This window comes from Battus philenor, unplaced genomic scaffold (assembly GCF_028537555.1).
Source record: "Battus philenor isolate CCGP_79_NKW_IND1 unplaced genomic scaffold, ilBatPhil1.0.hap1 SCAF_13, whole genome shotgun sequence".
Classification (NCBI taxonomy): Eukaryota; Metazoa; Arthropoda; class Insecta; order Lepidoptera; family Papilionidae; genus Battus; species Battus philenor.
The window spans coordinates 7,782,229-7,808,654 of record NW_027181675.1 but is presented as its reverse complement, the minus strand read 5'-3'; the positions used below and the strand labels follow the sequence as shown (position 1 = coordinate 7,808,654).

The 26,426-nt window shown below is 35.8% G+C and overlaps 1 protein-coding gene across 3 annotated transcripts in view; it reads left to right on the top strand.

Annotated features, from left to right (window-relative positions):
• Window positions 1-26,297, top strand: part of LOC137933142 (rho guanine nucleotide exchange factor 10) — a 47,889-nt gene extending 21,592 nt beyond the window's left edge. For all 3 annotated transcript variants that reach the window (XM_068776947.1, XM_068776946.1, XM_068776948.1), the window contains 11 exons: window positions 3,999-4,209; window positions 9,740-9,916; window positions 14,652-14,811; window positions 15,556-15,785; window positions 16,820-16,942; window positions 18,975-19,124; window positions 19,943-20,141; window positions 20,231-20,451; window positions 21,093-21,347; window positions 22,007-22,207; window positions 23,270-26,297. In XM_068776947.1, coding sequence (XP_068633048.1) covers window positions 3,999-4,209; window positions 9,740-9,916; window positions 14,652-14,811; window positions 15,556-15,785; window positions 16,820-16,942; window positions 18,975-19,124; window positions 19,943-20,141; window positions 20,231-20,451; window positions 21,093-21,347; window positions 22,007-22,207; window positions 23,270-24,892 — 3,550 coding nt within the window. In that variant the 3' untranslated portion in view covers window positions 24,893-26,297. The remainder of the gene's footprint in view (window positions 1-3,998; window positions 4,210-9,739; window positions 9,917-14,651; window positions 14,812-15,555; window positions 15,786-16,819; window positions 16,943-18,974; window positions 19,125-19,942; window positions 20,142-20,230; window positions 20,452-21,092; window positions 21,348-22,006; window positions 22,208-23,269) is intronic.
• The last annotated feature ends 129 nt before the right edge of the window (window positions 26,298-26,426 follow it).

Genomic DNA, 26,426 nt, shown 5'->3' with positions numbered 1-26,426 from the left:
TTGCATTACAGAGGTTGCTTTGCATTGGCTTACTTCACACAAGACGGTATTTTACATTTCATCATGTTACCGAATACGATCTAGGAGCGGGAAATAGGGTTGCCTGAAGCGATTTTTTTATCATTTGAAGAATCTTTACTTGCAATTATGATTAGTCGTTGATCTTTACTACTGTTGTTATATGTAATGAATTTAGGACAGTGCACAAAGCTTGCTGCGTGAACATTAATTATTAAGTGTTATATACTCTATTCTAAACCTAATTTGTATGTTCAATGCGGTGCAACAATTAATACAACCACCAGAGCCTAGATGAGTATAAACAAACTATCAAGCTTAATAACTAAGGAGCATTAGGCTAAGCGCCTTCAGCTCTACGCCGCCTTGCGCAAACAGCAAAGAAACATACTATATTATGCACTTTTGAGTCAATGTCCCATAAGCTTTAGTATACCTTCTCCATCTTTGTATTCTTTAAAGACCGCAGATACTTATGGTAGTTATAAGACCACATAGTTTAAGAAATAAATACTTTATATTATATATAATCGTCATCATGATCTTTTCAGTTTTAATACATTCATTACTAAAAGACCGTATGACAGCAGCCAGACTCGCGCACTTTACGACGATTTTAACAAGATCATTTGTCCACCTTTTTGATTGTTCTTCCTACGTTTGCTGATCCGTCGTCTTTACTCAAGAACCGTACCGACTATCAGCTATCTATTCTGGGCGCTAACAAATAATCTAAAACATGTTTACAAAGTAACAAAATATGATTAAATAATTGGTACCTATGTTTTTATATTTGTGACAACCCTTGAATTTTGTTGAACGTTTTACACAGAATCGCGCCATTGTCGTTTTATAACCAGAGATCATTTCGACAAATGTCATTTGTTTTACACCGCTATCATTAGCATTTTCGCAAAATCGCGCTACTCCATGATTATGTTTGGAAACACCGTCTTTCGTGGTGTTAAAAAATTTATAGCGAAGTGGTAAACGCGAGTGGTATATAGCAATTACTTTACGCTTCCACTTGAACTTTCACCAATTAGACGGAGTCTTTAGATATTTGTTTCTCCCTATAATTGTAGCTGTTCCGCGTCAGCTAATTGCCCACGTCCTACCGAACACGTAGTTAAACTCAATTGATACAATGTATAAAAGACTGTTTACAGAGTCGTAAATAATTGTAACTGTCACACTTTATTGATGCGGTTGATAACCTAGAGGAATGGTTTTTAATAATTTTGTTCATTTATTATTGTTCCTGCAATAATGTTTCTCTAATAAATAATGAATATTCTATGTTTTTTCTTATTATAATTTGTTTTATTTAGGCAAGGTAAGTTTATATATTATAATTTCCATACTCAAATCAAAGTATAAGGTACGTTCGAAAACTTTTAGTTTTTTTGTTTGTTTACTCTCTTGTCTAAAAAATTTGCATGTCATAATTTTTATAAGTTTATTAAACTGAAACTTGTTATAAATCCTGTTACAGTGTATTTAGCGTCAACTATTGTATTAAGAATATATTGAAAGTAATCATAATAAAACCTTTTGAGCTCGTTTAAGGCTCCCTCAGTTCCGAGTATGTTTGGAACTTTCGTAACTTTAAGTTGAAGAATGTCATTATAGAGAAGTTTAGTTGATTCTAGTTTTTATGAAATTCTATTCTTTTGTCATTCATGTCGTGACGTACACTTAACAGTTGAACTTAAATATTAATAAGTTTTATTTTCAAAATTGCTTGGAAAATATACTTTCTATGTACGGTTCTGCCTTGTTAGAAGTTGCCTCGTAATGGTATAATAACAATTAACTTATCTAGCCAAATTTAAATAAAGTAATTTCAATAGGTGCGTAGCTAATCTGTAAACCGAATTATAGGGGTCCAAGGACTTTCGTGATACAAGTAAAATATTTTGTTAGTCATTTTGTAATATCACCCACTTTTTTGTCTCATGGAGAAATCATGGGATTACCTTTGCTGCGAGGATAACGAAAGGTTTATGACGGATTTCACGGCCGTAAATGCCTTGTCAAGATTCAAATGCCGGTGGGCTAGTATCTCATCGTCTTAGGGTAGTGTTGCACAACCCTTTAATAATCTTAAATACAGGAGTATAATTCTGTTAATAAGTTCGCGCATAACTATGGGTCAATTGCTGCCAAGGCTTTATTATAGCAGCCGTATACCATCTACTGGTGGACGAAGGCTTCCCCCAAAGATTTATAATCGACCGGTATAAAGCTGTCTGCATCTAGCGTCTTCTGGTCTTCTGTCCAATTTGTGAATAACAATCCAATCTGCTATGTCGGTTATATTCCCCATTCCTGATTCGATCTCGTAGAGAAAACTCGAGCATACCCATCTCGATGTCTCGTTAGGCTAGTGTTAGCTGGTCGTTGAGGCTCGACAAGAGAGACCACATCTCATTGTCATAAGTCGTCACTGGTAACACACATTAGTACCCCTTAGACTTAAAAAACTGAGGGATATTAGACGAGAAAATTTTTCGTAGTTTTCCTAACGCTGTTCAGCTGTTGGATAGATTATAATTTTATAGTTCACGCACATTTTCTATTTAGATAAGATATTCACCATATACCCGCTTGCCCTGTTCATAAACATATTACTTAAGACTAAAGTATGCTAAAAACTTGGCTCTTATAATTGTATAAGATTAATGTACAATTTACATAGTTTCATAAGTAATGTAATTATTCTATATAAGACGACCATGACATTTTAAATTCCAAGGATTTGATTCATATTTACAGTTATCTGTATATATTTACTTTATATCTATTTGTAGTATATAAAACAAAGAAAAACTCCTTAAATAAGTATGCATATAAATAAAGGGCACTTTCATATCTCTGAGTTTGAACTTTACCATTAAAGCTTGTTTCATGTTAAAATTGTGAATACAAGATTGAACAAGCCAGTGTATAACAGTCGATGCGAACATAGCATTATCTATTTACCATAAGATGCTAGCGATTGACGTTCGATGACACATAATTACCTTGTGAATAACCATGGCTAACTGTGGGAACCAGTGCTCGTAACATTTTACGAGGTAACAGATGTGTTTACACACAGAGTAATCTCCAGTCTCTTAGCAACTGTGACTGGCCTGTACACATCACTGCTTAATAACTTTTATGCTGTTAATAACGATAATAGGCGACATTACATAGCCGTTAAAAATGTTTAATATTTTCTTGAATAAAACACTAAGGTCAAAGCTACTCTTTCATTTATTAAATTTCACCATGGTGGTGTCATCTAAATGCAAGCTACTGATGTCATGGTACCAATACTGTAGTTTGAAAACCATAAATTTCTAAACGTCCTTTACAATCGTAAAAAGAATTTTATTGTTACGGCAAGCGCGTAAATTAACGTGTCTGGTTCGACGCTGTGTTCCTAAATCAACATTTACTACGTCAAAGCATAGTTTTATATAATAAACAAATCATAAAAGCATCACACGCTATCACGTTTTTGAAGATTTCATAGTCATTTGAAAAGTAGGACGTTCACTCTCGGATATAGACCACCTACCCTTTAGATTTCTAATAAGACTGGTTAGAAGCGGACAGCATCAGATCACCGTTATGGCTTTAAGGTTCTGGAATTACCATTTATTTTAAAATTTATATAACCTTTGGAGGTCTCAGATATTCTTGAAGAGAAGATCACGGTCCGGCAAGCGCAGAGAATGTCCACCCACAATATGGACAGATTATTGAGGCAGTTGAAAGACGCTGATTGCATGCCTCTTCGAACTGGTCATATCTAGTGGAAACATCTATATCCATAGACATCTAAGAGAGAGGCCTGTATCCAGCTATGTACGTCTTCGAATCTACCTCGTGAATAAGTAACAAACAGCTGAACTGGTGGAATGTCTCAAGTTTTGTGATTAGCAAGACATTTACCTTTACATAGATAATAAGATGTATGTTGTGTTCAGAAGCAGCGGGCAGCTGCGCAACACGCTGAGCCGCGCACGGGAGCTGTGCGAACGGTGGCGCAGCGGACGGGAGACGCCTTCGCCGCCCGTGCCGCCGCCTGACGACGACGGTGGAGGGCGCCTCGCACGCTGGTTCAGCGTGCGTCGCGGCTCCACGCACCACTACGACATGCACTCCCATGACACCGACAAGATGCCCAAATTACCTGAGGTCAGTTACTACCCCATCCCTCATTTAAACATAAAAATTTAACCCGGCAATTGATTTTTCACAAAAGAAATAACTTATACTTTTTAACTACAATCGATTTCAATCTATCTGTATACTATCATGTCAGCCGACTGACGCCAGCTGGAAGGAGTAGGCTTTCAACAAAAATAACCACGACAACCAGCCCTCCGCTGCCTGCATCCAGCGACTTTTCGCGAAATTGACTATGTGGTGGGCCTACCCACGCCCTCCTGTACTGCTTCAAGTTACTAAAAATATTCCTTTTGTCGTGTAAAGGCTGACTAAGATATTTACAAGATTCCAGCCGCAAAAGTAATAGAAGGGATGTTCATTATAAACAGTTATATGTTCAAACTTAGAGCCCTGAACTTAGAGCTAGAAAAAATGGTCATTGGATTTTATGGGTACCTCAAAAATTACCCACAATAGTTTGATTAGGCCTCTCGGGTGGCGAATAGCTTTTGTTATGTTTTCATACATATTCTATATACCAAACTGTCTGCGCACTTCGCCATATAGACAACGCTTTATAAAATCAAACGTAAATCTATTTTTGCCATTAATATTAAGTTTCTGTCAGATGTGCCAAATACAATATCTAAATTTAAACATGGTCACCGTATGTTGTCACCGAAAATTTAACGGTCACCAAAGCAATGGTAGTTCAGGGGCTATCTCTAGAGCTCGCCATTCGGACTTGCTAGCGTAGGTCGCGGGTTCGATTTCTGGGATACAATCTTATATAATTCACACTTTGTGCATTAACTATATAGGATAGCCATTGCCCACAAGTAAGTTTCCAGAGGATGCGCGTTTTCTGCTTACCATAATACAACACAGCAATCGTAAATAGCTTGCGAAGCGTGGCGTTTATATTCCTCCTGTTGATATATATTTGTGGGAGGCCTATGCCTTGCAGTGGGCTACTATAGGCTTTAATAACGACGACGACCCAATTACAGACTACTAGACACTATGGTAAACAAACATTAGTCCGTCTGTGATCTGTTACCAGTATTTTTTATTTACTTATTAGCTTCCGGATTCCGGATCCTCGAGACTAGAGTCTGACGAAGCTATAAAAGTTAGAAAGGCTAACAGCGCCCAAAATCAAAGAAATCTAGTGTTTGTCGTTGTTGTTTGTTGTTTGTTGTCATTACTAAACCAAAAGACAAAATAGTTAAATTTTCTTTCTTTATATACCTATAAAAGATATAAAAAAATTTTTGCGTAGCATATATATGTTACTTATACAAAAAGTAAATTTTGTTCTGAATGTTTGTAGATACTTTCCGAAGCAAAATGTTTAAATAAAGGGAAAACTCATTTTTTTTTAAATTTCATTTTAGTACTCAATAAGCTTACTAACAATTGAAAATCCATTAAATACGAGTTAAATATATTAAACATTATTTACTTTAACATGTTTGCGTTTTAATTTTTTTTCTATTGTCACCATTTTTTTTTTTCAATTAAAGTTAACACGCAATATCATTAGTTAAAATAATGTCATGATAATTGTTTGCAGCATAATCTTATAGAGATTTTATTACTACAAAGCAATTCTATGTTTTTAATAGAGAAACGTTCGCTATTTGTGCTTTTAGCTTGTGTAATTGCTAAATGGTTTTAAAACAAGCGGGCAGTTTATATATGGAGCGCAATTAACTTGCACCATCCGACAGGATGTGTAGTTAACTTAAGTAGCTTGCGGATGCCACGACAATTGTGCGATTCGGAGAATCAAACAAAAAGTTCAGCAACGGAACAAATTAAATATTCTACCCATAGCTTGTATATTGATATAGATATTTTCTCCGGTTTTTTTAATAGAACAAAGTATTGAGTTACCCATGTCATATACAACAATAAATAATATCGATTTTTATTTAAATGGAGTTATGAAATCTTCTCATAATAAATTAAAAAGTTGTTGCTTTGTTATTTACGTATTATTTTTTATATGCGCCCGATTATTTATAGTTCACTCACCACTATATCTGGAACAATAAGGATTAGAGAATTAAAATTTGGTAGGAATATACCTTTCGCATTTGCATTTTAAAGTTTAAAGTTACACGAGTAGCCGATTTAGATTTTGTACAGCTTCATAGAAACTGAGTCCGCGAAAACAGAACGTCCGCGGATTAAAAATTTACGCTGGATGATCGTACCCCAGTTACATCGAAGACACACGAACGAAGAGAAACTATACCCGTGTAGGTGTATAGTGCAATGAATGAAGTGTAGTGTAAGTTATGCGAAGCGAGGACTACTCGGCGGTCGGGAGCAACACGAACCTCTCCGGACTGCTCTTGCTTGTCAACGCCAGGTTCGCGAACGATTATGGAACTATAACACCCGGTGTAAAAGCTTCAAAGAGCGCACTATGTCGTTGGTCCACCTAGCCGAAGGGACCCTATGTATAGTTCATTTACTGTCAATTAATGTAAGGTATGGGAATAAGAAAGTGGTCGCACGAAACGGATTCTTAAAAACTAAACATTGTTAGCGCGTCATTATGATAGATAAAGAGGTTTATTTAAAAACTGTAGCAATCAAAACGTAAAAAAATGGAAATAATAAGTGTTAAAACAAGAACATGGACGCTAATGTCTTTGGAACATCGGTCCTAATAATAAAAAAATTGTATGGTACATCATATCCACAAATATATCTAGTTGTGATTATATATTGTGATGTGTGATTATATCATGGCCACGTTGAGTTTTTCTTCGCACAGTATGTGAATACCATGGCTACTTTGAGTAGTTGTAGTATTTAAAATTTTAAGATATTTATTTTTACTTGTTACTTATAATTTATCATGTGTATAAAACAAGTAAAACAGGTAATCTTTACTTGTTTTACTTACTAATCGTAATATTCCTAGCTTATTTGCTGCGTTTTAATGTACGGTACACCCTGTTCAAAAAACAATTGTTTCATAAATATTAAATAACATAAAGATAATATTGTAAGTAAGAAGGTTTGCAAAGTAACTAACTATCCATGCAGACTTTGTTTTACCAGAATATATTGTCCGCACTGTCGCAATCCAATAGAAAAAATAAAATTAATGTAACATTTTTGTTCATTTTATACAAGGTGGTTGGAAATAAGTGCAAAGACTTAAGCTTTTTGATGACAAATGAGCTACACATTTGAAAGCTTTCACACCTATAACAGCATCCTATTTGTGACCATGTGTTTATAATTTACTTAATTACATAACTTGTATGAAATATCATGTTAATGTCCTCATTAGTGATTTTGTTGAAATCCCCAGGTTTGGCTATTTACTTTTCAACGAAACGTAACAATTTATAAGTCGCATGGAAAATACATTTATATACATTACTCATCGTGGTCAATTCTTTAAAAGATGCACATTATACTTGTTTATATATTGTGACAAATACGTAATGTTCCAAACATTAATCACCTTTTATTTCACAGTCATGCAATAAAGGATACATAACTAATAAGAACACTTCAATTCGTATTTTAGTTTTACTTCTTTTTTTTAGCAAAATATAAATACAGCGTTGATCACACGAATGGCGCCGCCGTAACGATAATCCTCAATTGGAATTTGTAGCAAGAAATTAAACCATTTGACACCGAGACTCTTAGCTATCGACATAATAAGCCACATATTCTTAGCATTGGTCAATGCTTCTCTATGTAATTTCAGGAATTTAAAAACGCATAACTGCCTCCTTGTTGTCTATAAACGCAAAGCACGTTTCCAGTTGTACGATAAAACGTTATGTAGCTCTTACATATGATTCATTAACAACAAATGAATCATCAAAGCACTGGGCATCTCGTCATTCAACTACTGCCCAGCGCGGCGAGTCGGCGCGGAGACCGCCACACAGCTCGCTAAATAACAAATCTATTTAAACATGTGATATAATGACGCGCGATCGGTGTCCAGTGCTGTACCATAGTGGAGTCATGTTTACCATAGTAATTTTTAACATCAGTGTATTCTTAGTGTGACGGCACGTCTAACGTGTTACTCGTAAATGTCAAAAGATAATAAAAGTGCTTAGTGTTTCTGACAAAACATGTTCTGCGTGAAGCTCCTCCACGATAAAGCTCAGTATGCGATGACGACATTTGACGTAAGTCACGTGACCGTCCGCCGGATGTTACTTTTGACATTTACGTGCTTATAATATTTGGTCGGTGTTGACATTGTCTCGATGGAACGATTTCCTGTCGACAGCGCCGCGCGAGTGATCGTTTATATGACGCTATCGACCAGCTATTCAACGTCTTTTTTGTCTCCATTGGAATTCTTATTCATGTGCGAATATTTTCATGCCAATGAGCGAAATCGTCTTATCTGGATACTGTCTGGAAACTCGTTTTTAATATTTATATACACCAAGGGATAACGAAAATCAATATTTCATATAAAAAAGACATGCTTTTTATATTTATGTGCGATGATTGTACTAGATCTCACAGTTGTTTTTCGTAAAAGAAGTTCGCTGTCGTATATTCTTTTTTAAAAATCATTATATTCTAGATTATACTATTGTTAACGTTAATTATATCTTCGTCCTTTGTGTTTTTGTATTACGTAATCACGTTCTAATGACAGGAGGAAGTAACGTATAGCAACTATGATGTCTTCTTAGTCAACGTATCTTGAAACTCACGTGAATAGAATATAAAATTAAAATTCTTGTCATGTACTTTGCTCTATACAATTTTAAATGTTTAAATTGAAGTGGTATATTAAATCTTCCAATTACTGTAATAAATACTTTCTATGTGTTTTGTTTAAAAGTCCTGCTGGCTAAATATTCCACATAATTAACAGAATTATCGCGTGAGAATTGATTTCTATCTCGGAATGCACGTCTATAATGGTTTCCCACTAAACGAAGAGGGAAAAGTGTGTCACTATGTTCTTAACACAAAGAGCTAGAGAAATTTTTAATTAATTTACCTAATAAAAAGTTTTCTAATTGTAAAACCTTAATTCCGTTGTGACTTTTTGGTTATTGAGACAATAAGTTTCCTCGGGTATAACTTTTACTATATTCTATACAGATTAAAAATCATTTTATGCTACTATTATATTCACGTAATACGTTATTTGTAAAAAAATACTAATTCTTTCCAATGGTTTTAAAAGGATAGTATACACCATCCAACTAACAATTGATATATTACAACTAACATATAAAATATCTTATTTGATCATACATGGGGTGAGATCTTTCTCTCTTTCATTATTACTTCATTTCTAAAGATCTTTATTCTGACTAGACCCCAAGCTCAAAAGATAAATTGCTATCAAAGCTTTTTGTTTGTAAACATGTTTATTATATCACGTGGTTTGGACAACACTCCCACAGCTGTTTAACCCACACATTTGGTAATTGATCCGGCCCTTTGTTGTACCTTTAACGATAAGTTTATCTTGTTGTTCCCATGCTGCATGATATGATGACGAAGATTGTGTTAATAAGTATATACATTTCAGCTCGAGGAAGACATGTTCTCCTGCGGCGGCGAAGTTCGTGGAGGAAGACTGCCGCCGCCGTCGCTCGGACCACCTCCAGAGGCTCTTACCGCCGTACAACTAAGGCGGCGTCATGTTGTCGCTGCGATTATACATAGTGAAAATTCTTACGTCGCGACATTGCAAAGGCTTGTCAACGTAAGTATAACGTAATTTTTACTTATAAGCCATACGCTTATACTACGTATGTTTTTCCCTACATAAACACGCTATCATTCAAAGTCAATCGAGAGTTCTTTTTTCACTTCTCATTAATCGTGCCTAGCCGTACTAGGTACCCTTACACAATACAGAAAATCATGACTAGAAAGTCGAAAATTTAAAAAAAAATCAAATACTATTATACTTTAGAGTTGTATATATAATCATAAAATAAAAATAAATTGTTTTTATATACATTGTGTAATAAAATCTCTGAAATATTTATTTACACGGTGTGGTATGGCAAAAAGTGTGAAAAGTAAATAAAGTGTATATTAGGTGTGATTCTTATCCTTCATTCAATCAACATGTATCATGATTCGGTGGTTAAAAATTACCAAATTTTCAACGTTAAAATATAAAACGATAATTTATGTTCCTATGTATATTTACGCAATTTTTTTGCAACCACTGCATACGGTATATGAAGAACAGGTAGTGTACTATCTGCATGTTTAGAAGTAGTGTCATATATGTTATATTCAATTGTTAATTTATTTTCTAATGTAGATAATTTTGTAAAATTAAACTTAAAAAGGTATTAACCTTCTGCAATTATTGAAAAAATCTACGCCTGTTTTAGAGACATTCTTTAACGTTAGTGGATATAAATATATTTCCATAAAACACCAAAGGATATGTGCATAAAGTAAGCTTAAAAATGTTCACTGCTAGCAGATTCAATGCTATTGTAATATATACTTAACGTTCTATAAAATAACAAAAGGAAAAAATTCAAATTTACGTAATAAATGGGCTAATGCGTTAACGGTAAAACAATTACAAATAAGACTTATCCAGTTACTAACGTATCCAGTAGCCGCACCTCAAACAGAAGTATGCACAAGCCTGTCGTTAATTATTACATTCATCTCGCGCAAATACGCGCCAATCGCAAGGTCGGCCCAGGTATTTGCTTTTCGCAACAGTGTTTGCCGTTCAACAGGCAGCTGAGTTGTCAATGAAAGCTTGTTACGATGATTGCGAAGGTGGCGGGACCGGTTGCTGTAGAATAAATCTTGTAACTATATTAGTAATCAAATTGCGTTAATCGATATTCTGTTTATTACACTGCTGCGAGTATAATAATTGGCGTCATGTAAAACAGCACCGATTTATTGGATAATTTTTCATTTATACCAACAACGTTTATCTTCAAGATAAAGATGTTGAGTATAAAACTCACAAGACATATTTATTTTCATTATATCTCAATCATAATACATCTAGTATAATTAATTATAGCAAAACCAATTTATTTTAAAAAAAGATTTACAAAGTTCTATTAAGACATCTATTATACGAGTCGCATTAAAAATGTATGCACTAAAGTAACATGGTAATAAATTGCTTCAATTAATAACTGGTTTCACTATGTTCGCGGCGTTTCGATGAAACACAACAAACACAATTAATAATTGATAGTATCCTCTTTCAGTAATCATTGAATCAAAAAAAAATTATATGTGGTCTACTATCTTCAGTGGTAAAAGCAGATTTTCTTCTCAATACGCGCAAAACTTTAAAAAAAATTACATAACATTAGAAGTGTTAAAACAATCATATGCGTATATTTAAACAGACTAGTCGTAAAAAGACAGATGCAATAGTAAATAATGGTAAACATAATGTAAAACGTGTAATAGGCTGAAACTCCGTTATCAAATTTACGTTACTAGACAGAATAATAACAAATATATTAATTATATGAGCAATTAAATATATGAGTAATGGTAGCCCGGCGATAGAGAGGCCCGAGATTTGCGTTCGTAGGTCACGGGTTCGATATATACAATGTTATACAATTCATACTTTGTGCATTAATTATATTAGATTGCCATCGCTCACATACAAATTTCCATAGGATAGGCAGCAGCGTTCTCTGCGTACCATAAATCCACACGGCGATCGCCAATCCGCGATCCAAGCGCGGCGATTATTGTATATATTTCCCCGTAAATATCTTTGGGGTAGGCCTATGCCTTGCAGTGGGCCATCTATGAGTTGAAATAATGACGTTATTAGTAGTAGATTCAAAAACTTTTTCTAAATATATAACTATTAATAATTATGTTGGTATAGACATATTCAGACAAGACTGGTGAACCATACGTGTATTAAAAAAATACAATGTCACGAAAGTTCTACAGAAAACTAGGCGACACTTGACTACAACCTCAAATGATTTAAGAAGGAATGACCTTGGCGTAAATTCTGGCCAATTCGTTATGTCTAGAGAAATACGACAAGAAATGTCCACCTCAAATTATTTAGAAAAAGAACCAAAAACATGACGTCAACAGCCCGTAAATAACATTACCGAATTAAGTTATTTAATGTTACGTAATGGAAACCTGTAAAGAGCAGCTTTAAACGGTGAAAGGTGTGGATAGAATCAATTAGAATAAAGCGTCCGGATACATTGCACGTACTAAGATTTTTCGCAGGCTCTTGTCTATTAGATTTCTCTATTTAAATAGGTTTAGAAAGTGTTTAAATATGTTAGAAAATATAAAACCATTACGTTATCGATATTGGTTATATTGTTTTTATTACGTCGCCTAATATATATGTAAAAATCTAATTTGAGCATTCCAATTTCTTTTTTAGCTTTTTATTTCAACTAAAATATATATATTAACGACAAAAGATTGGCTTCTATTTTTTTTAAATAAAACGTCGTACATGCAAAGTATTTTACTGTTTGTCTTCAGTACTTCGCTTTCTTTTCTACATCGTCGTGTCCATCCTATTGTTTCTAAACCTCACACACAAATCTGAAAAACAAAGTGACATGGAAAGTCAAATATCCCATGCGTGTTATAAGCACGTAAATAAATAATAAAAATAGTTTGTTCCACTTTAACATTGTCTGCTCACTTTACATGCTAAGAATTTGCATATTAGGAAGTGGGACAGTTTGAATGGACATCATTTGCAACTTCAATGTACGAGGTCGACGCTTTATTAAATGGTGTCACTTGTTTATATTGTTTGTGATATGGTCGCTTTTGTCTCCGCTGTAATGAAATCTCATTACTATTAATTTTTGTCAGTGTCTAATTTAAGAACCTTTAATGTTATGATGTGAAAGAACACATCATTTTGCTTACTATTCATGAATTATTCTGGTTAAAATTATATTTTATCGGCAACGTTTTAAGTAAATGCTTTATATTGTGAAGTATCAGGATAACAATATAGTTATAAACTAACTTGCCGACAAAATAGCCAGCCAATACGGAAACTAAACGTCATAGCCAGAACAAGGACAGATATTTTGTAGATTTCAACATAAACTTGCTAAGCAGAAACTAAAAGATGCTCACGTTTAACTTAAATTTGATAACACAAAAACTTAAAAAAGTAAAACAAAAAATTACTTTAGTATTTAAAGAGATGACGCGACAAGATAACGCCACAATTTTTTATTCAAATCTAAACGACAAAGTTCGAGGTAAATACGTAAGTGCTACTTCAACACTCAGGCGTTAATTTTGGTTGCGATATTCATTACGCTATAGCAAGTATACTTGTTTACATATTAAAGCAGAATGATGCAGATATCGAGATGTATATGACCTTCATTACAGTCTGCAATTTTTTAGTACATGCTTATTTTTTGTATTAATATTAGCTTACCTTTTTTATTAGAATTACGAGTAACGTACCTTATAAATCTCTAATATTAAAGTGTTATTAGTAGTGCACTATGATATGAACATAAGGATTAATAATTATTTTAAATAATAATTTTTTATTACAAAGTAATGATATAAATCGTCTTCTATTAAAACTAGAAACTAATTTAATACAGAAAACGAGGTGCTTGACAAATATCACCCTTAATCACAATGTAACTTAAATTTTACACGTACATAACGCTTGATCACAGTTAATTACAGACTCAATAGGTGGCGAGGTTAAATTTATAAACCCTACGTAATGAGGACACTCAGCCGTCTGACATTCAATTGTGCAGGTTCATATGTTATTAGTGTAACGTGTTATTTTTCTCTTTGTAGTTTTGGTAAAGATATATATATCCCTGTTTCACGAAACGAAAACCCTTATTTTTCGAATTGTTTTTATTATCTTTCACAGCTAAATATTTACACATACATAATAAAAGTGATTAATATATGTAATACCGAAATTTGCGAATTACATTATTTTTAATTCAAATTAAAATACGACAGTCAACAGAGGATCTGCTCTTTTTTTCTCGGAGTATTATACGTGTGTACAAAAAATGTATGTTGAGTATGTGTGGAGCATGTACCTCATTATTAATTTTATAACATACTTAAGTTAAAGGTGATGAATAAACAAATTGAGCTTTGACCATTCGTTCATTGAACTTTAGTTGTTGTGTTTTTATTTTTATCTTAATGTTTCGTTACATTCATTTGACGAGCTGTTGTATTCAAAGTCAAAATTTTAATTTTATTTTACTTCAATGTAATAGTAAGCACACATGTATACATGCGTGCGCGCACGAGACTCCTGTTCAACTCCTTTTCGACTCTGTTCATTATAGCAGAGTTCCAAATGAATATACTTTTTATTAAATTCAGCTCTTCTGGTATTCTTGTCTTAATGTACACGAGTGGTTGGTGTAAATAATCCCAAATTAAAAATAGAAAACATTATGAAATCTTAATTATTACAGGACTACAAAAAACCTCTAGAAGAGAGCAGCCCAGCGATACTGAACGCTAGTAAAATCCAAACTCTGTTCCACCGGCTGCCTGACATCCTGCAGTGCCACCTGCACTTTCGCACTGCGCTAGCTGATTGCGCACGCACGTGGGACCGCGACGAAAAAATTGGTGCGACACTATACTTACCGCTTAAGAGTATTTTTAGCACAGACTACATAAAAACTAATCGAAAAACTACGACCGGAGATACACTTTGACGCTTTATAATAAAAACATCCCTTTATAACACTGCATTTTTACAGATTAGAGTATTCTAAACTGATCTTAAAATCACATTATAAACTTGGTGGCAACAACTATGGCTATATTCGATTGTTGTAGTTTTATTTTCAAATTTAAACTTAGGTTAAAATTTCACGCGTATTTCAAAGCAGAGTTATTAAGTTATAAAATACCCATGTCAGGTATTAATGTAACGCCTCATATAATATTTACTGTCCACCGCCTTTTTCGCGAACTTTTGAACGGCTCCATGCAGGTATAAGTTCATAAAATCCGTTCTAAACTTATCTCAACTCGAGTCTATCAATGTTCCTACTAAGTTTCAAGCTTCTAAGCCGTATGGTTCCAGAAATATCGTGATGAGTTGGTACATCGCTGGAAATAACTCTGGTGCAGGAGTAAAGACGTATCTAATGAGTCGTCGGAGCGAGGCTTCGATTCCCCTGACGACCATCATCCGCTTTAAGAGAGGATCGTTCCAAGTCGCTTTTTTAAACCACACATACAGTATTGTTGCATTATATCTGTTACTCTTAATTAATTATGTTATCACTTTTAATTTATAAATTCTTATCTCAGTGCACCGGTTTATTTTGAAGGTTCTTTAAATAGATTGTAATTTGCTTACAGGCGAGGTCTTCCTTAACGCATTCTCAAAGGCAGTGGTTTTGGATGTCTATTCGGACTTTATCAATAACTTCTCGGTGGCCATGGAGTTGGCTAAGATGGAGTCGAAACGCAAGTCTGCTCTCGCGGACTTCTTCAAAGTGAAACAGATCAGCGCACACGACCGTCTATCGTTCTTCGGTTTGATGGTGAAGCCGGTACAGCGGTTCCCTCAGTTCATAATGTTCTTGCAGGTAATATTTTATTTTTATTTTTAAAATATGTAACTAATTTTAGGGAAAAAATAAAAAGAATCCAATAAGAAGAAATTGGGATTGTTTTGTGTCCCTAGTGTTCATAAAAGAAGTAACTCTTTCTTGTGAAACTGTGTATGGTATTATTATTATATAATACAGTACATAGTTCCCATGCACAGTAGTGTAATCTCGTGAAAATTTCATTAAACAAAAGCTTTTACAAATCCTTTTATTGTGTAAAGAATTTTTAAGGGACCATAAAACTTTTAATTAATTGCACTACTACTGTATGAAGAATATTGTAAAAGTAACCACAAAAAAATGTAAAGTTAGTCGGGAGTTATCTCAAGGGTGTATTTGGAAGCCTCTTAGCAAATTTCGGATCCGCGAGCCCTGAGTCCGAACAAGCTGTAAAAGCCAAAAAGGCCTACAACGTCTAGCACCAATTGAAAATAACACAAATTTTTTATCAAATTATTATCCAATCTCTTCTGATATTCATGCACAATGTACTTACTATACAAGTAGACAATGTAAGTGGATAATAATACACATTCGAAGAATCTGCAAATGTCAATTGGGCGGCAGAGATAGTCTGACCCAAAGAAAGAAAAGTAGTAATACGAATAAATTAATTAAATATCATTACGTTTATACATATGCAGTGATTGGAAATTAGTAAAGAATAAAATAAGTTATGAAGTAAACCGTTTAAAATACGTAACATTAATTTATTTTTTCTATTGAAATACGACAGGTTTATAACATCTGTCAACACAAAGTCTACAGGGACACATTTACTTCTGAAACCATCGAATATTCGATAAGATGTACCACACATTGATTGACAGCAAATGAGCTAAACATTCACCCTTTTAAATTTTTTACCTACCTATTTCCAATCATGTTTATAAAAAAGGAGGTAGAAAACAAATGCACATTTTGTAATAAATCTTTTGGGTTTTAATTTATGTTTGAAGGCAAGAAAATAACTAAACAAAAGTGAAACAAAGCCATTAATTATTGTACAGGACCTGCTAAAACACACGCCACCGGGCCACGCCGACAGAGTGGCGCTGCAACGAGCGCTCACCCGGCTTGAAGCTCTGGCCGAGGCCCTGAACGAGAGGAAGCGAGACGCCGAACGCACGCAGGTAACCCGACACGATGGCATTCGACATAACGCTAACAAAACAAACGATTCAGCACAGAGAAAAATAAAACTATTGACCTTTTAGTATTCTGGCAATGATTTGATAAAGATCATCAACTGGCAAATAAAATAATCTGAATGTTTGTAAACAATAAAAAACTGTCTTAAAAATGTCTTGAACAAAAAATAATAATATTTACTGGCAGAAACATATCTTAGAGGCCGATCAATTGCTTTCGAGTTTCGGCTTAGTTATCTTAATTTACGAATACACTTAATTATTAGCTAATAGTGTACTGTGGCCTTAGGTATGTGCGCGGCGATGAGGGAGGGAATGTCCTTTTATTCTTGGCCCCAACTTCGCCGTGTTCTCGTAAGGCGCTGTACAGTTGATTCGGTTAATCTATACAAAATTAATAAAACAATTGCTATTTCATACTATCAGATTTAAGTGAATGAACGTTTTCTCACAATTATTCGTATGAAAAATATAACATAACTAAGAGATGTCACACAATGCAAAATCGCAACATTGTGTATAAATCAAGTCAAAATAAAAATAATAAATTGTATGTTATATTATAATTTTAAGACCTTAAATTTAAAATAAATTTTTCTTTTACTTTATCCGGACAGCGTCAGGATCAGGAACGTTGGTAGATAAAAATAATTAATATAATTGTCTCTACAAATATTCGCTCGCCTGTTTTTTAATTTTTCGAAAATGAAAATTTGTTCAACACAGTCAGTTTGGTTTCTCAAAAAGACGAACAAACTATTGCCCTCCGTTATGTCCTTTTCGGTGGGAAAAAAGTATAAACCCGAGTAATCTTTATTTTAATTGTTTGTCGATAAAATAAAATAAATACTAAAATCTAAGTATATTACGGTAGTGTATGTAATTATTGAATTAAATTTAGATAACCTGTTTCAAAATTCGAACCTAGACCTAATTATTGCCCCATAGAAGAATATGAATCTCTTTCATAGAGTAGATCTTTAAAAAGAAGTTAAAGTAAAGGGCTTGAAATACAGTTGCCAATGAAAATGTACATTCCTGGAAATAACCCTAATTACCCTAATTATTTTACAAATTATAAAAAGCGCGAATAAAAAAGGAAATTGTTATTTAAAAAAACAGGCAAGGTAATTCTATTACAAAATAAAGTAGCAAATGTGAAAACAACCTTGATATCTGTCTGAACTAAAAATACACTGTAATTGCTTGTAAGCGCCAATTAAAAAAAAGGTATCGTAAAACATTCATTGGGCTTGTGGATAAAGATAGTAGTACAAAAAAAATAATTATATAAACTATTTGCACATATAATATCCACATTATTTATTTTTAACTTAATTTTACTTTTTTCAATGATAGCTACAACCTATCATAATCAATTCTTCAGTTCCTTCTTTTTTAGCCAAACTTTCTTTCAATCTCCAGCTTTTTTATTGATTTTAAAAAGATAACATGTTATATATATAAAATGTCAACACATTTTCATTTACATATTCTTACCCCCAAAATCACCCTTACTCTACTCTTTATGCCTTTCATTCAAACTCTTTCCCTGTTGCTCTTTTTTTGGGATTCAGTATATTTGTGAGAGAAAATATGTGCCTGTAAGATCATAATCTTTCTCTTCTCTCTCTACTCTTATCGGTTAGAGAACCAATTCCTAATTTGTTGATTATACTGTCACCAAAGTTCCCAAGCGTTAGATTATACCTACGGGCACAGTACACCTGCAAGAGGGAAGGGTCCTATTTATGGTAGGTCTTCTCTCCAATGTCTCTGACAGCAGTACTCTTGAAGATGAGTGCTCTGCCGAACGCCCGGGCACACACTAAACCACGCAGATGAATATGTCAGACGTCTGGATTTAACCACATAGCCACTACGAATCCGACACCAATAACCATTAGCTCACACAAGGCGGGCTAGCCACCTGGTTAAGAACCGACTTCAGTCGAATCTTTCCAGTCGGCCTGTACGAACAATAAAAGTTAACAAGTTTTGATAATGTTTACAGGCGTTTCGAGCAGCACTGCGCCGCTTAACGCGCGGCGGAGTTGCAGGAGCGGGTGGTGCAGGAGGAACTGCTCGGTTTGGTGCGGCACGCCTGCTGGCATCACGGGCCGACCGACGGCATCTGCTGCGTCAAGACGACTTGCTGCAACTTGTAAATATTGTTTTATCTCATAGGACTCCATCTCTTGACTATCTAACCAATATCTCATAACTAATTGGCTGTCATAATTGAAAATCATTGTTTCGTCTATTGGGTGATTTTATTCACTGAATCAAGATCTGTTTCATTCTAATAGGATGCACACCAGTCATACCTGAAATCATCAACATTACTGCCGTAACACGTCCTGCAAGACATAGGCTTCCACCATAAATTTCCAACAGGACATACAGCATCTCCCGACGAACTTAACTAACTTCTCTTTCCATCTTGCGAGTTTACGCACTATGCTGCTGAAAAAATGTAATTATTTGTCCATCTTTACTTTGTCATGTTTTGTATTTGTTATTGCAGCGTGATATAATGTTTATCTATCCATTTAGTTTCTAACGATACTATACTAACTATAGCATGCGAACAAGTCTAGACTCTTTTGGGCGTTCTTGTGTCGAATTGTTAAACGAGTATTATCAACGAGAGACAGCGCATGCTGAGGTCCGTTCGTGGGTGCCCCAGTCTCTCCGTGGAGCGTCTGTCGATTTTAAGAGCTCATTGGCCGCTCAATTCGATGAAATGGTAGTATGTAGCAGGCCTTGAGCTTCGCTACCTTAAAACGTTCCACCTCGAACCCGTCGAAACTAGGAATTCCACTGCTGCCCAGCTGTGAATTTCCGGTCAAAATACTTAATAACGGTATACGCTGGTGCCAATTGTAGAAATTACCATACACTTGGATAACGACGTCATACTCAACATGTGATATTGAAAAGTTTCAGTTAATTTTCATGACACTATTCACGTTTGTGCAGGAATTCAACCAATCAGGTGCTTTAACAAAATGCAAACCTCGCCGTCTGTTGCTACTGAACGATCTGGTGGTGTGCGTGTCGGTCGGCGCGGGGGGAGACGACGCCGAGCGGCTCGGCCTCAAATGGGCTCATCCTGTGCATGACGTGGACGTACTTGACACGGGCACTTCGCCCACGCTCAGCCGTGTACTCGCCCAGGGTAAATAAAACTTTATTAATAATTATTCCTCGCTCACATAATGAACTTTATGAACACCTCCTTAACTCCATGGCTTAATTTGGCTGCAGGAATGAACCGCAGCGGAAGTCTGCGTTCAAACTCTAGCAGTAACGGTCACCATAGCACGTCCACGGGAGACTCGCTCTGCAATGAGATGTCCGCTCTGATGCACGACTACGAAGCAGTCTCGCGCATGGCTGACCTCGCAGCTTCCTTAAAGACACCTTATCCTGAACTCGCTCCGGAGATGTTCAGAGCCTTGTTGCAAAACATACAAAAGAGTATACAGGTACATACATGCATACTTATGAACAAAATTTAAAATATTTTTTTATTCATTAAACTAATGTTAAAACTAACTAAATAAAACGAAACGGCTAGCGCACCGCAAGGCGTCCTGCCGAAAAGTAGGCAGACTGAGGAGGCTCATTTCCAGCAGTGGACGTCCTATGGCTGAAATTATGATGATGAACAAGTAAAATAATCTTTTTTTTTTTTGCTTTAACTTGTTCATATTTTTTGCTTTGAAATATGAAAAATGGTTGTAATTATTTTTGACAATGCCCCATTTGATTCAATGTTTTTGGATGACTTACATATTTATTCATGCTATGTTGAACAAAATGGTAAGTTTTAAAAATAGTACATTTATGAAAAGATGAAGATGGATGAAGAACGCTCTAAATAGACATATGTGAAAACTAATATTTTTTTTTTGTTTACATTGCACATTCTGGCAACCAGCCAGTGTAAAGACTGCAAAAAATTGCAATTATTTCTGTATTTTTTTTTTCAATATTTTGTTATTTGTATGTAATATTGCTAGCAATCCTTAAAAAAATTAAATAAATGCCTATATTATCTATGTCCATAATACAGCATATATCAAAAATATAGAGAAATTGAATGTCAAAATAATTAAAATTACAGAAAAAGGACGACGAGATGGCGTGGGTGGACTCGTGCTGCTTGCAGCTGACGATTCGCGGGCGCGAGGAGCCGCTGACGTTCCGCGCGCAAGAGCCCGGCGCGCGCTTGGCCTGGGCAACCGAGCTACGACTGGCGCAGCTCGCGCAGGCCGCCGCCAACTCCCCCGCATGGAGGCTGCCACACCCTGTCGCAGCGCACAGCGTGCCGCTTTACGTAGCGGCCACCCCCGCCTACTCCTCTAAGCAGCTCACTGAGGTACATCCTACTTTTTTATTAATTACAAGTATGAAGTGTTTCAATATATAGAGTTTTACTGAGCCTTCTATGCTGATTAGTTTTTTTTTTTTTCATAAATATTTAATAAAAAATCCGCCCCCTTGTTACTCACGCTGCTTTCTATACTTTTAACATTTCTTTCTAAATCGCTTAGTCCTGCCCTGAAATAGTTTGTTTAGCAGGACATTCAAAAAATTAGTTAAGCTAATAAAAAGAACTTAAAATTGACTAAAATTTCTCTGACAAACCGAATCATTCAATCATTAATTTATAATAAATTTAATTACATCCATCAATACCAACTCAAAATGTATTGTATTTAGGAAAACGATACTAAGGTCCTGTGCTTAGGAGCGTCATTTCTACACGACGTCCGTGTGACGGCCAGTGGGAGCGTCGCCTATAGGTGACGCCAGTTTATATCAGTTTATCGAGATATAGTACAATTTAGCCATTAGCCCCGCGATGTGTTTATTTTTAAGCATGTTTCTGATGAAGCTATAACAGCCCCGCTAGCAAAAACTAGCAGTGTTAGTCACGCTACCGTAGCGAAAGGGTTAATCATTCCGTAACAGTAAGTATAAAGAGTACTAAACCATTTATTGATAGTGAGATATAAAGGTATAATGTTTTATCAGGTGCGGTGCGGATGTTTCTACGTGAGCGGCGGCGGGGCCGTGGCTAGTGGAGGAGCCGGGTCGCGCAGTGGGTTGTCGCGGCGCGCGCGTAGCCTGCTATGGGTATGTGCGGGCGGCGCCACGCACAGCCACGTGGCTGTGCTCGCCCACCGCGCTGCCACGCTCAAGACTCTCGCGACGCTACATTTGCCCGACACACAGGTCACTTTCAACATTCTTCACTTATACATGTCATCATATCAACTGATAAACGCCTACTGCAATATATCCAGATTTATAAATTTTTCGCCAATAGGCCCAGAGCACTTTACCACCCTCATTCAAGACGATTCAGAAATTATATATTGTTTTACTCAATTTAAAACTACCTATAAATATAAATTAAAAACATCGGTTTTTTTCTTCAAAGTAAATCCTGACCAGAATATATTAGTGAAGTCTGCACTTATATATCTAATGTATTAAAAATAAACTTCTCAGCTTTTTATAGTTTTAAATAGTATATAATCAGAGTGAAAACCAAAACTCCGCATAAAACGTTCATGGTTTTTAACTGATCTTCAAAATTTACCGCTATGGCATCTAATTCGACCCTGTTTGCACGACAGGATCCTCCCACAAAAATCTCCACGATGACCCACAGCAAGCGACTTAACATTTCTCGACCTAGTAGGGGGCATACCTTCGTCGCACTACGTACCCACTTAAAAATGAAGTGGCCTAAACTAACTTTTTCGTGTTTAAATTTCGTTATGGTCACAGTTTTCGTAGTTTTAAATCTAATATTCAAAGTATATTATTAAATAAATGTTATTACAGTATTTTTAGTTAATAGTAATGTTGAAACTTGGCTTGTTGATTTATTTTCAAGGGTTGATATTACAATGTATACTCCAAACTTTGTTAAATTTCTTTTAATGACAGCAACATTCGATTTTCTGGCCGCAGATTAGCAATCTGAGTCGGTGGTAGCTTACTACACATAATGCTAAAATAATTAACGATACAAATGTGCGAGTAAATGGCCAATTTTTGTTTACGTTTACTAGAATATAATCATGAATAATATGATATAAAAGTATTGTTTAAGTTTTAATATTTACTCTTTTTACACATTGTGTAATAACGAACGTAATTCCGTATATGCTTTCTCTACCGGCCAATCCTGTATTATCAACACTTAATGTTTAATATTTAATACTAACGTGATATTTAAAATTTTCACACAATGCATTATCACTTATTTTAGTCATCTTTACACAGGTTACATCCATGGAGTATGCTAAAGGAATTCGACAAGTGACCACGCTGTGCGGCGACACAGTGTGGCTCGGCACTGAGGACAAGAAGATTATCATATTCTCTGGTGTGGAGCCGGAGAAGCAGGAGAAGCTGACAGAAGTGCAGACCATCGCCGCTGTCACGCAGATACGTTACCACTGTGACTCCATGTTCGTTGGGCTCGCCAATGGCAGAGTGTCCGTCTACAGAAGGAATAACGACGACTCCTGGGCTCTACACGAACCGCTGGCAATAGAGCTCGGTGACAAACCAGTCCACTGTGTTCTACCCGTCGACGGTATAGTATATGCCACTTGTGCCAGACGTGTGTTCGCCATAAACGCGCTGACAGCCGAAATAATGCGTATACTGGAACTCAAAGGCGAAGGCGACCGGTCTGTTAAATATTTGGCACATTCTGGAGTTGGCCTGTGGACGGCTTTCTCTGATTCAACATATGTTAGCTTATATCATGCAGAGACATTCGAGCACTTGCAAAATATTGATATAGCTGCTGACGTTGCGAAAACGATTGGAGCTAGAGAAGGCAGCAAGCCCGCCTATGTGTCCGCATTGCTGGCCAGTCAGGGCCTACTTTGGGTCGGAACAACAGCTGGAGTCAGTGTCACCGTGCCTTTACCGAAATTAGAGGGGCTTCCTCTAGTCGGAGGACATATAGCAGTCTCATACCACGCACACGCTGGCCCGGTGACATTCCTCCTCTCGCTGCTTCCAGAAAACAGGGAAGTGGATGTTAACGTAGTTCGGCGGAACCTTTCTAACGCGCGTGCTCTCGCTGACACGAATCTACAGGAATTCAAAGAGGAGGAGGCAAAAGATCTTGACAAACCGAAGCTGGAGCGACGGATTTCAGAAGAATCAAGCCCATACAGACCCCAGCGCGTACAGTCTGCTATAGTGCGCCGCAAGAAGCCAGGGGATGTACGTTTGAGCAAAACACTACCTAAATGCGCCAATCTAAATGCATGTGACGTTTACGGACTTTTTGGAGATCTGATGTTCGTAAAAGACTGCGTAGGAGAAGCAGATGTAAATGGAACGGGTGGGGAGGCCTTGAGGCGGAGCGATCCAGAGCTGGCGGCTATACCGTTCCGTGTTAGCACCTTAGACAGGCGACTAAGGATGCGCGCAGGCAGACCGAGGAGTTTGGATTTATCGAGCTGGTCTGTGGACTCAAGAGCTTCCAGTTTGTGTACGTCTTCCGGTAGTGAAGAATCAATGGCACTCCGAGGCGTTTCTCGCACTAGCTCTGGAGCTTCCGGCGCGGCAAACCTTGCTCCACTTGCAGCGTCGACTCCTGACTCCTCGTCTAGCAAATCATCTACTTCAGAGCGGTCTATATCTCGAAGCGATTCCGCTACAGCGGTGGAAGTAAGAACAACCAGTAAAAGCGCAGCAAGAAGTCTTCGGGGCACGGATTATGTTGTGGGAGAGAGTGCAGCGAGGCGGTCTGTAGTAACCGTGATGGGTGGTCGCGGCTACGTCGATTGGCGGCAAACTGCCGATGCCTCCGAGAGACCGATACCAGCAGCGGACCTCAACCCCAAAGACGCACATTTAATTATGTGGGAAATGCGTTTGTGACCTAACTTACTCATCCAAAAGAAAGCATCACCAATGTGTATTACAATTATGTTTTGTATTTTTCAACTGTTATTTGATGCGGCTAATGTGTCATACTATGTTGTAAATAAAATGTAATTTTATGTAAATTCTAATTTTGATATTAAAGGGCATAGTTCATTTATCTTATATTAAGGGATATTAACAGGAGTCAGTTCAAGCGCTTTACAATGATTCGGTTGTTCAAGAGTATTTATGTGAAATAAAAATTTACACACAGTGTAAGTTATGTGATAAGCTTTAAATTATTCTTGAGGTTGGGCAAGATTTATTGGAAGGCATTCAATTAATATTATAGATGTATTTACATTACTGGTGCATTATTTTTGTGGTTACTTATATTGATGTTATGAAATAAAACCAGGTCCTATGATATCACTTGTTAGTGTTATATTTTTGCGAGGTTCTTTCTTTAGCGTATTTAAGAAGGTACTGTTAAAATATTTGCTATGAATATTCGAGGCCCATTTTAAAATTGTATCAGTTATATTGGCAATATGTTTTGCATTGTTACTACAAGTTTAATATTAATAAACCGCCATATTAACATAGAGTAGTTGTTGTTTAGTGACCTCGTTTACAATATCAATCCGTTTACAGTTAAATATTTTCTTGCATAATTATTTTTGCGTTTGTTAAACTTTCAGGAATAACATCCATGAAAAAAACCTAGAGGCCTTAAATTTGTAATTCCCAGTGCGTGATCTATGGCATTCGTTTAGGCTTTATTGTTAGACATAATATCGCTTTAAGAATTAGACTGATTTAGCGTAAGCGTTAAAACGTATTATTAGTTGAATTTTAATGATATTAAAACGAATGTACGACATCTCGATCGAACAAATTCATCGATGAATTGATTAAAACGAACCCGTAAATGTTTACACCGAATTTCATTCGAAGCGCATTTTTGTAAATATTATAAGGTATTATTAAGTTTTGTAATTTTACGTTTATGTATATTTCTTGTGAACAAAAGCAAGTTATTCAGTCACAAAGTTGATTTTGATGTTTTCAATCGAAAAGTTAGCAGGTAACTTCGTATTACGAAATTTGTTACTTCCAGAAGATTAATGTTTAGTTTTTTATTATTCGTTGTTTTTACAATGTTTGTGGTCAGTATTTGATAACGAATATTGCACTAAACCCAAAGAAATGACTTCCGTGATCATTAGAATTATCTTTTCAGAATATGAAGACGGTTTGACTTTTATCAAGCCATCATGCCAAACTGTAAATTGTTTAATAAAACTAATTAATAATCAATTTGGATGTATCTCGAATGTTTTGTTTATTGCTGTGCCTCATTTAAGTTCTTTTTTGTATCTTAATTGTAATATGGAAGAAACGTCACAATGTTTGTATTACGGTGTAAATAAATTAACTTCTTAAATACACCTGTACTTATTGTTTTATTACCTAACAAATCTCAGTTTCTATAAACAGGTTCTATATACCGGTTAAACAAATATTAATACATTAAATAAAAGATAAT